The 12,447-nt window shown below is 32.3% G+C and overlaps 1 protein-coding gene across 10 annotated transcripts in view; it reads right to left on the bottom strand.

Moving 5' to 3' along the window:
* Positions 1-12,447, bottom strand: part of Reps1 (RALBP1 associated Eps domain containing 1) — a 76,209-nt gene that overhangs the window by 33,835 nt on the left and 29,927 nt on the right. For 6 of the 10 annotated variants that reach the window (XM_027938455.3, XM_027938456.2, XM_027938457.2 and 3 more), the window contains exons 2-8: positions 7,901-8,024; positions 5,788-5,984; positions 5,505-5,658; positions 4,838-4,962; positions 4,161-4,323; positions 3,815-3,878; positions 2,434-2,588 (exon numbers count right to left, since the gene is read on the bottom strand). In XM_027938455.3, coding sequence (XP_027794256.1) covers positions 2,434-2,588; positions 3,815-3,878; positions 4,161-4,323; positions 4,838-4,962; positions 5,505-5,658; positions 5,788-5,984; positions 7,901-8,024 — 982 coding nt within the window. The remainder of the gene's footprint in view (positions 1-2,433; positions 2,589-3,814; positions 3,879-4,160; positions 4,324-4,837; positions 4,963-5,504; positions 5,659-5,787; positions 5,985-7,900; positions 8,025-12,447) is intronic. The other 4 variants (XM_027938458.2, XM_071612988.1, XM_071612989.1 and 1 more) reach the window with 1 other exon arrangement.

Below are 12,447 nucleotides of genomic sequence, written 5' to 3'. Positions count from 1 at the left end.
TCCCTTGTACACTTCTAAAAACACAGCTATTTATAATTTTTATGGACACTGACTGACCCACAGTAGCACAGGACAATTTCTACATTAAACGGGTTTTGTGTCATATGAATCCCAGGGTTATCACAAGTGGGAAAAAAAGGCATACTTCTTTCCTACAACCCCTAACTTAATAGAATTCCAAAATTTATCATTTATAAATAGACAAAACAGATGTGAATCTATGTGGTTAAAATGTTTATAAAAAAGCTAATCAGAAAACCATGTATTATATTTAGTCTTAAGCCTGTGATACCTCTAAAATCATAGTTAAAAAGCAATAGTGCACAGACATATGCAGGCAAAATATTAGCCTCTCTGATAAACAGATGTAACAAGCATAAAATTGGACAAAAAGACAATTAAATAGATGTAACAAGTATAAAATTGGACAAAATGCCCAGAAAAGAACTACTTTCAGAACATCAGCCTTAAAATTCGACAGTAGATATTTACTAAGGCAATGATTTTATTCAAATTAAATAAAAGAAAAACTCACTAATTACATGCAAAAGCCAGATTCAGCTATCTACATATATAGATGACAAAACCAGACAAGTCTCTAGAAAATTACATACAAAAGAGTAAAGTTAACTTAAATCATCTCCTTGTATTACTATACTACCAGTTTTCAAAAGCTTCAGTCATATAAAAACTCTATATCCAAGATTCAAATTTTTTTGTTGTTGTTACTGTTTAAAGGTGCAGGGGATCAATCTATGGGCCTTGCACATAACCAGGCAAACACTCTACCATTGAGCTACACCCACTGTCCTAAGGCTTAATTTTTAAACCAAATAATATCAAGAGTCTGAGGCTACTGCAATTTCTTCTTTTGGCAACTATCATCTGAGCTAAACAAAGGAGTTATTTGTTTATTTCTTAAGTAGATAAATCAAGTACTCTGAAACAAAATCACATAAATAAAGACACAGTATTTAGCATTAGTTCAAGTTAGAGGTTAAATGATACTTTATAAGTATCTGAAATAAAACCTTAGGATTCTCATAAAAAAATGTTCCTAAAAAAATAAAATCAATGCTAAACTCTTTAATCGACCTACCGGTTGACAAAAGGTCAGTGTACAGGTCAATGTGAATGGCATCTATTTCATATATTAGGTAGAGAAATGGAGGGAAAAGTAGAGTATTTGGTTGGAACTTGTCCAAGGTCACAGACATAACTGGCAAAACTAGAAGCACGCTCATATTCTTGAGTCATTCTCTTCACAAAAGTAATCATATGTATGATTTCCTTTGGTATAACTTAGACAATAAAATTAAGACAATACACACTTCTGGGTTAAAGAGATGTTGCCTGATAAATGTTCATTTGAAAGCCAAGTTCTGAATTTAGAAGGGAAGACTGAAGATAATAAAATGATTTTAAGGAAGCTTATTAATGTAACAAATTTCCCTTTATTCATTCAGAATTTAAGAATGCTAATTTTTACCCCTGATTTAAAAAAAAAAAAAACATTATTTAGAGTTTGGGAAATATAAGCTATGCACTATAGATAAAACAATGAAACATGCCCATGTTTAATGTGTACAGCAATGATTATGGAGGAAAAAACAGGAAACACATCCCTTTATATCTTTCAGTATCTCAAACAGATACACGTGATCAGTGTGTATAGAAACAGAACAGTTAAAAACCACCTGCTCTGTCATTTAAGTGCCTATTTATGTATTCAATATGCTTTTAAAGAAAGCTATCAGTAAATACGATCATTTAACATTCTTGTTAACAAAATAATATTATCTAACATCAAACTCAAAACTTCCAGATTTCCTTACAATCTGCATAAAAAAAAGTTTGGTGTTTTAAAGGAAAATGCTTGTGATTGCAAAGGTCTAAAGATAAATCAGATGATTTCCTTTCAACAAATTAAGATGCATTAAATAGAAAGATGTTTATAACAAAGACAGATTATACCCACTTCAGACAATATATCATGCAATTAAAATAGAAGATAAATGTCAAAACTGAAATGCTCTTCAAATCTCAGCAAGTAACAAGTTAAAGATGAAACAATGGTATATATTCTTTGTTTTTATTTATTTATTTATATATTTTTTTAAGTTGTAGGTGGACACAATACCTTCATTTATTTATTTATTAATATGTGGTGCTGAGGCTTGAACTCAGTGCCTCACATGTGCTAGGCAAGTGCTCTAACACTAAGCCACAACTCTAACCCCCTCTTTATTTTTAAAAGCTGACTAAAATAAATCCAAGTTCAGTCTACTTGTCTTTTCTAATGGCAAATCTATTTGCTCCTAATGGAAAGTCTAAGCTATTAAGCTACATTTAACATATATCTTGATTTTGTTTTAAATCAAGAATTATATTTATCAAGGCATGCAAATAGCTCCCTCTGGCTCCCAATCTTACCTGCTGAATCTTCCAAATCAATCAGTTTGGGCATTAAGCTCTCAGGGAGTTTTTCTGGTAAGTCATAGCCGTTCTTCCTAGCAACCACCAAATGAAAAGCAGCACAAAACTCATCCAGTGTCAATGCACCATCTTTATCAAAGTCTGAGAGTTCCCTAGAAGACAAACTTACTATGAACACAACCATACTCTGCTTTGGATTCCTTTTTTTTTCCTCAAAAAATAGGAAAGAGACGTTCTTTCCTCCAAAAAGTACAAAGTCATGAGGTTTAAAAATCCCATAGATGTGTAATAAAGATGTGTAATAAAGCAAATATAATTAAAATGTTAATCGCAGAATGTAGGTGGTGGGAATCTGGGTACCTATAATTTTTCAACTTTCCTACATGCTTGAAATTCTCATAATAAAATGCTGAAAAATAGTGCCAATAATTAAGGCCACCAAAAAATGACCTAATTTAATTTAGCCCATGTATTTAAGTAATAAAGTTTAAAGTAAGCTGTATATAAAGCCATGGACATTCTTTAAAATTTTGTTTTTATTGTTATCAAAGTTCAACATGTATGCACTTTAAAGCACTGAATAGAACTACAACACTCAGTACAAAAATACGGCCTCCCACGCTGCTGTCCCCTACCACTTCTTAGATGTAAGGTCACCACTTTTGTATTTATTGCCTTTATCTATAAAGGGCATGCTAGTTCTTGGTTATCTCAGTTTTAAGCATAATCTTCCTACCTCCTATTATAGTACTCTACATGCTACTAAAAATCTATTACAAAATAATTTAGAAAACAGAGAAATATACTGATAGCAAGTAGAAATAAAGTTTATCTGATCATTAGTTTCAAAACATAATTTGAAATTGTATTTTGTGTTCCAATGGCCAATTCCAACTATGTGGCAGCTATCTAGAGACTTTTAGTCTATGTTTAACATAGGAGCTAAGCATTGCTTTTCAACTTATGGCCTGCTATAGAACTTAGTTGTCTACAGCCATACAACCCTGAATGTGTTTGCTCTCATTAGACCTTATTAAACTTGATAAAAACCAAAACTAAAAGAGATAAGTAACAACCATTATACTAGTTTTTATTCTATGCATTCATTATGCTAGCAACAAGAAGAGCTAATATTGTTTGAATTTTACAATATACAAAAAATTTCCATATCACCTAATTCTACTATGAAAGGATGTCCACTATCACTTATTTCTTTCCTAGAAAGTGAGAGAGAAACTGGCTATTGTAAGGCCATACTAAATTCTCTGAGAACATTTTTGAATGGATTAGTCTCATAGTTTTAAGGTTCTGAAATCTACCTGCTGGAAACTCCTTTGAAACAACCCATGTCACCCAACTAATGATATACCACACTTACCAAATATGAGAAAGTTCAAGAATAGGAAGTTTTGATTTGGTAAAAAACTCTTTAGCTGCAGATCCTGAAATATTAAAACAGTGTTAATGTTATTCTGAATGTATAGATCTAAAAACAGAATATGAGGTAAGAATTTTAGACTTTTTCTCATTGGGAAAAAGGTAACTATTATTGTGAATATGTCATATTTTTGGTCCTCAGTGATTATAAACTTTTTAGATAAATAATCTGAGAATTAATGATCTTTTATAATTAAAATCTAGGACCAATAAAACAATGTCTTTCAGATTATAAAATTGAGATTGTCCTGTCCCATCTAGGAGAACTTCTGTTTTCAACAACTCACCTGGAATAAATCCGTTTAGATCAGGCTGAATGGTTTTAAACTGATTTACATAATACTGTCTTTGTTCATCTGTTATTTTCCAGGGATCATCATAACTACTGGATTGCCTACGAATTTCATTGGCAGTTGTAGCTGAGGCTACAGTTCGTACTGTTGTCTGGTCCTGCAATGAAACATTTTTTCCTCAGTACAGTATCTATCTATATGATTATATGGACCAAGATTGCTAGGTTACTCATCCTTGATAGTAAAACTTACTTTTTTGTGGATATTTAAAATGTAAGAAGTCATCAGCAAATCACACATTAGTTAGAGCCAGGTTATTGGATATGTTGTTGTACAATGATTATATAAATGTGTAGAATGATAGCAATTATGTAAGCAACAGAAAGTTATGAAAAATGTGCTAAGGAAGCCAAGCAAATATATTTACAGATGCAGAAACCTTTCCAAGCTTCACCGGGAAATTAGAAACAAATAAATCAGCCAGAACCTTTAGTGAAACATTCCAGTGATAACAGGCTTAAAAAATAACACAGAGAAGTTCTGGATTTTTTTTTTTTAAATAAGAGTCAACTTACATTTATAAAATCTGCAACAGCAAAATATAAAAATAATGACTGCAGCAATACTCTGAATGAAGCAAATAAAAATGCAATACCAATAAAATGTCACACCTGGACAGAAGCAGGATGCATGGTTAAAAGAGTACTGGTTGGTGGAGTATCTGCAAAACTGACCCAGTTTTCTTGAGGTGGAGGTGGAGAATGCCCAGACCACACTGCATCACCAGCAGAAGAACCTAGGAGGAAAATTGGTGAACACGGTGAATCATATTTGAAGGGAAAAACAAAACAAAACAGGTTTTTAAGCTAAGATTGTAACAAACTACCACTTACATTTTTAAAGTTTTCTTTCCATTGAAACCCACTATTCTGTATCATTAATATGCACTAATAAAAAAAAGTTTTCTGTTAAATTCCAACTTCAAAGAAATGATACAATTTCCTAAGGAATCTTTTCTGTTCAATTAAAAATTATCTCATTTAACTCTTTTTAGTAATTTTCTGCTTTCTTTGTCAATAATAAAACTTAATATACCCAATTTTCTGGGAAATGATTACTCACTTTACCTTCAGAGAATGTTATCCATATCTTTTTCTAGTATCATATCTATATTAAGTAAATGTAATCACAACTTTTCAAAGCAATGTATCTACTTACAAATTTTCGTTACTAGCTTTTGCTTATATTTAAATCAACCTTACAATTGTCTTGGTAGCAATTCTTAAAGGAATGTCAAATTGAAAATTCTAAATAATTCTTATGGAATATCTCAAATACCTGATTGTGCTTCACCAAAAGGAGACCAAAATGGCCCAGGTCCTGCAAGAGGCCTCTCATTATTCCCCCCACTGGAATGACGGTTGTGCTTCCTCCATGTATGTGGAGAAGTCGGCGGGGACTGCTGTGGTGAAACTACTGGGGATGCAGGTTCCTAGGAAGAATATAATTATTTTAAAACTAAATCTAAGGTGACATTTTAACTATTCAGGTGCTAATAAATGTTTTAGTATAAACACCTATACAGGACTTCAACTAATAACGTTTACATGAATGTGATTACCTGTTGATCTGCAGACGCACGAGGCTGAACCATATCGTGGCTTACAGATCCCTTTTTTACTTGCCCTCTGCCAGGTGGAGGAGGAATCACACCAGAATAAGACCCCTGATTTTCAGAATCTGAAGAATATGAGGTTGCATGGCGAGATTCTTGTTCATTCTTTGAAGCAACAAATCTTGGCAGAGGAAGGTCCTTTACTGTTAACAACAAAAATAATTACAGGCTCAGTATTCCTTACTCAAAATACTTCAGACCAGAAATGCTTCAGATTTCAGAGTTTTTCAGATTTTGGAATATCTGAATAGAATTTACAAGATAAACATACCTATTTAAAAAATTCAAAATCTGAAATGCTCAAAATCCAAAACTTTTTGGGTATCATGTCAATGCCCACAAAGCTTTGGGTTTTGGAGTTTACATTAGGGATGTTCCACCTACATTACTTTAAAATTTAAAAGGGCACGTTTATTAAAAAGTGAAATTAGATATGACATTTTTTGCAAAAACTGACAGACAAACAACAGGCATAAAATGGCTTAGATTGTTTAGGGAGACTCCTGCTTAGAAAGAAGTCAAACTGTCCTTCTAAGGGATGACAACAACAGCTTTATTAAATGTCCACTGTATGTCTGGTCCTTTACTTGTCACTTTATATTCATCTCAACCCAATGAACATCACTCTTATTTACAGATTAGGAAACTGAGGCTGAGATTGCCAAGGCCACACTGGTAGCAAGTAACAGAATCTGAACCCAAGTCAGTTAGACTAAAAGCCTAGGATGCTTCTACTCATACTGTGTCTCTAAAGTAAGATTTTAGAGCTCTAAGTAAAGCACAAGATATGTCACTAAGTTTGAGACTAGCTTAATTTAATTTAGACATTTTTATAATAGAAATTCCTGAAAATATCTTGCTTATCTACCAAGGACATGATAGATGGAATTCTATATATCCCCTTTAGTCTGGTTTATGACTCTCCCACATCAGGTATCCTATTTGGTATCAAGATATCAATCTTAAGCAGAGGAGATGAAAAACAGAACTTCTTTGCAGGTCAACCATAACTCATACTTTTTGGGTAGAATAATACAGCTGCAGAATCATTTTTGGAACAAAGTACATTGCCTCTACTATGTGATTACCTTTGTTTGTCTGTCTCTTTCTTTCTGCTAGGGATTGAACCCAAGGCCTGTGCACATGCATGCTAGGCAAGTACTCCATACCACTGAGCTACATCAACAACTCCCTTTTGATTTCTTTTTAGAACCATCACTTGAAGGAGGGAAATAACTAACTTTATTTAGTACGTATGTGAGATTTCAAAATCACTTGAAAAGAATGCAAATTCTCAACACTAGAAGAATAAGACGTAGCAAATCAGAGGTCCACAATGAAAACCTCTGACCTACCAATCAACTAAGCTAACATTTAAAAGTATAAAAATTCTGACATTAAAGAAAACTTCAAATTTTCCCTTTCCCCTTTTCTCTAAGAAAACTATAGAACCCTCTACATACAAGCAACTACTTTTATAGAATTTCTATCTTTTTCCACATCAACGACCCTCCAAATAATTGAAAATGAATTACTGGTAGCTAAGATGTCTGTAACCGGGTTTCAGTTTCCAATTATTTCAATATTATCTCTATTAATCAAAAAAATTTTGATTAACTGACACTTCTTAATTCAATGGAGCTTCTGTAGCCTTCTCAAACAAACAACAACAACAAAAGGGCAAGTATAAGGTTATTATATTCGAAAAGAAGACAATAAGGAAGTTAATATGAGAAGATGGTCACTACAATTATCATTTACCTTTATAGAATTATCCAAATTCTTTCTAAGCAATTTTTAGTGGATTAACTCTGAAAAAATTACCATCTGAATGTTATCATCAAATGTATATGATGTACATACTCTATGCCCTAACAGATATTAGACATATATTTCTAACATTTTCAAGTGAGAAATGCAAGGTAGTGAGAATAAAGTTGTGATATTTTAAAGGTCACAGATGTTATTAAAATATCAGAAAGATTCAAAGGTCCTTTTGATTTCATTTGAAAGTAGGAGGATTATTTTCATTTCAATTACTAGTGTGTTGCATATTTACCCGTATTTATACTTTCTACTCTTAACGGGAAACCAGACTGGGCCACAGCTACAAGTTTCAAAGCAATGTAGAACTGACTTCGTCCAAAATAACCAAGTCTCGTTGCACCACATAGTTCCATAATCTATAAAAGAACAGAATGTTAACATTAAGATTTATGGCAAAAATTCTCCATTCAAAAATAAGCAGCTATCCTACTTGTTTGTAACTTCTCCAAAAATACTTTTCTAATATATGGTAACCAATTTTTTCAAGTTTCAGGTTCATATGTTTGAAAACAAAAAAGAACTGGTTGTATAAGAAAGTTATCATTTTCCTATTTATCAAAATCCATGTAGTGAACAATTTCATTTTATTAGAGTAATGATTTTTCCTTAAGATTCACATTATTTTTTTAGAAATATATCATCCATACTCTTCATCATAAGCACTGTACATATAACAGTACCATGCAACCAGTAGCTTATTACACAGCCATTTAAAATAAGGTTATAAAATGATAAAATAACATGGCAGAATGCTAAGATATATTAAATGGAGGAAAAAAATCAAGGTACACAATTATAACCACAGAAAAACAAATTTGGAAATTATCAAAATTCTATCAGCTATTTTGTTACGCAAGATTAATAGCAGGGCTTTACTGAACAGGCAGTCACAGAAGAAGAAATATGAATGGTCAACAAATATTGAAAAAAATATTCAACATCTCTAGCAATTAGAGAAATGCAAATTAAAACCACACTGAGACTCTATCTCATTCAACTCAGAATGGCAATTATCAAGAATACAAGAAACAATAAATGTTGGCAAGGATGGAGGAAAGGTACACGCATACACTGCTGTTGGCACTGCAAATTGGTGCAACCGCTCTGCAAAGCAATATGGAGATTCTTCAGAAAACTTGGAATGGAACCACCATTTGACTCAGTAATACCACTCTTCGCACTATACCCAAGGGGCTTAATATCAGCATACTACAGTAACGCAGCCACATGGATGTTTACAGCAGCTCAATTAACAACAGCTAAGCTACGGAACCAAGCTAGGTACCCTTCAACAGATGAATGAATAAAGAAAATGTGGTACATATACATACATAATGGAATATTACTCAGCCATAAATAAGAATGAAATTTTGGCATCTGACAGTAAATGGGTAGAACTGGAAACTATCATGCATCCCCCCAAAAGACAAAGGCCCAATGTTCTCTCTGATATGTGGATATTAACACACAATGAAGGGGAAGGGGAGAATAGAAGTTCAGTGGATTAGACAAAGGGGAATGAAGGGAAGGGAGGGAAGATGGGAATAGGAAAGACAGTAGAATGAATTGGACATAACTTTCCTATGTTCATATATAAATATACAGTGTAACACTACATTATGTACAACAAGAAGAATGGGATCCTAATTAGAATAAGTTATACTCCATGTTTGTATAACATGCCAAAATACATTCTAATGTCATGTATATCTAAAATAGGACAAATAAAAAAATAGCAGGGTCTTTTTCCTTTGTTTAATATAATTATACTACTTTGATTGAAACACAAAGTTTTTTTCCCTTTCCCTTTTTTAAGCATAAAAGCTTTCAAGGACCTACACTGATCATTCTAGTTATTCTTAACAAGTACCTCTTTAACTGGCTACTACAAGAAAATATCCCAAAAAGAGGATTTCAGATTATGAGATTAAATAATAACTTTAAAAGGTATAATTTTTGCTAGACAGATATTATAAATTAATCTTAAAATAAGAACTAAGTATCCTTGTCACATTTTTCCAAGAAAACAAATTATTGGTATATTTCACTGATTTTCTTTTTCTCGAATTCAAATGAAGTTAAAGTACACTTGAGATGTTGTAGTATTAAGTCTGAAGTATATAAAGAATTTCAGAAAAATACCTCTCAATGTTATCACTGTTATATATTCAGGGTCTTTAAAAAAAAAAAAAAAAAAGAAAAGTTATATCTGTTGACTGACCTGCTCTAGAAAAAATTCCTAGTTCTGCCACTAAGGGGCATGCACTTCTGAGGAAACTGAAAAAGGCAAAAGAAATTCTAAGAGTCAGGTTAACCATTAAAGGAACTATGAGGAAAACAAGGCAGAGTTAACAAAGGAAGGCCACACAGGGTTATCCACCATGCAGGCATTTTTATTGTGATTACTATCTTTAGCACTACTCTTTTCTGCCCACCTAATGCCTCGGAGGGGATCATTACACATCTTAAGATAATTTTGTTTGTAAAATAAAGCATATAAAATATTGTCATATACTCTTCCAAGTAATCTTCAGAATCATTTGTTAGAATAAATTGAGATTTTACTTGGGATGGCACTCTATAGTCTTATTCTGAAATTAAACTTAAGATTAGCTCTAGTGTTTTGTTATTAAGCATAATACCGTATAACACTCTTAACATCTGTTATGTTACTCAGTTCCATTCTTCTCCTAAGAGTTTGGTTTTGGTTCATATTTTCAAAAACCAAATATAGATGTTACCATTTGCATTTGGGTAGAAAATTAAAAGACCAAGATTTTTCTCTTTAGTCTATCAATAAGTATATTAATAGATTTCTTAATGTGGAGCTACCCTTTGGTTCCTAGAAGGAATTCCATTTAATCATGGTGTATGACATTTTAAAAATAACATTTGTAACATTTTAACCATAATCTTTAAACTCTCTTGGGCAGTAACAGGGACCCAACCCAGGGCTTAAAGCATCCTAGACAAGTGCTCTACCACTGAGTTATATCCCCAGTCCACAATTAAACTTTTGTTAGAACAAATCAATCTGTTAGGTTTTTAATTGGAATTATGATGGCTTCGTGAACCTAACTAGCAAGCTTTACCTCTTTTCTCTCTGCTCAGAAATATTTTAAATAAATCAGAAATTATGTGTTCCATGAAAAGCTGAAAGAATTCACCTACGATTACAGGCTAGGCTGATAGGTATCTCCATTTCTTTCATGTTATTTGAAATTAGCTAGGTTTTTTATTTCTAAAATATTTGATAATTTCTTAGAGAATCATTTATCATCTCTAAAATTACGAAATATATTAATTGAGCATCTTTCAAAGTCTTACTCTTTTAATTTCCTCTCAATGGTAATTTCCTCTTAATTATGCATATATATGTGCATATTCACTGTCTAGCAAAGTTAAATACCTTGAACATGAAGAATACTTGAAGTACTTATTAGGATATAGATTCTGTTGACTATAGATTCTGTTATATTAAGATTTCTAACTCACCTAGAAAATCCAGAGCTAGCTAGTGGCTGTTGGTATATTACTGATAGCTACTGAAAACCACCAAGCTTTATTTTCCTGACACTATAAAATCTACAAAATCATAGTAAAATAAATAAAACAGTACTTAAGGATATGAAGTTTAAAGTTCTTACAAGTCCATCAGAATTAATAATTCCTTTCCTATGTTTTTCTACATGTATATAAACACACAAGCACACATGTAATACGAATGGTCAACAAATATCAGCATATATAGGTCTCTCACTTTCTTATATAGCATTTCATCACATAGATGTATCTGTCACTAATCCCCCACAAGGAACATTTAGAGTTTTGTCAGTTTTGTACTACAAATAATAAAAACATTATTGTGTACATACCTCTGTCTACTTGTACAACTAACTGCAGGACAAAATTCTAGACACAGAATATGCTTTAAAATATAACACAGCCAGGCACTAAAAACTTTGTCTATAACACTTAACTGACCAGCACAGAATCCTACCTGCATGATCAGAGATGTTTTTCATTAGCTTTACTGGCTTCACAAAGAAGAATTATCCCCTATGTAAGTTAGTATTGACTTATTTTCTGAATGTTCTGTCCAATAATGTTCACCAAAAGCCACTAACTACTAGGTAAAAGAGAGACTACACTTTAAATTATGTAACTTTACTGTGCCTTGATTTCTTCAAATATAAAATGAAAAAAAAAAAAGAGTATATGATCTCTTTGGTTACTGTCAGGATGTGAGGAAACTATATTCAATAAAGCAGTCCACAAATATCACCACTATTACTCTTCATTTACTACACTAACCACAATAGACTTCATATAGTTAGGAACTCTAAATACTAAGTCATTCTTGAAAACCATATTTTCCTGAGAGCCTTTAAGCACATGAACTTTACTATAATTTTGTGTACTGGCATACTAGGGATTGGACTGAAGGCCTTGTGCATGTTAAGCACACTCTAACACTGAGCTACATTTCCAGTTGAATTTTATTATAATTTTTGATGGGAAGCCTTCTAAAATATAAGATGCTCTAAGGCCTTCACAAGTATTCTAAACTTCTGGTTTAAGGAACACATATTGGCATACTACACTGTATTTCGATTGTATATTCAGGGTCTTTTAGAAAAATCAAATTTTTTTTTCATATAATGGAATAATACTATAAACAAAGTTTATTATCTTTGTTATAATGTGTGACTTTTTCCGTTTGCCAAGCTATAATTTTTTGCTCTATCAGTAGTCTCTAGTTGTTGCCCTCTGCCTTGT

This window comes from Marmota flaviventris, chromosome 6 (assembly GCF_047511675.1).
Source record: "Marmota flaviventris isolate mMarFla1 chromosome 6, mMarFla1.hap1, whole genome shotgun sequence".
Taxonomy (NCBI): Eukaryota; Metazoa; Chordata; class Mammalia; order Rodentia; family Sciuridae; genus Marmota; species Marmota flaviventris.
This window is presented reverse-complemented; position numbering and strand designations above follow the sequence as displayed.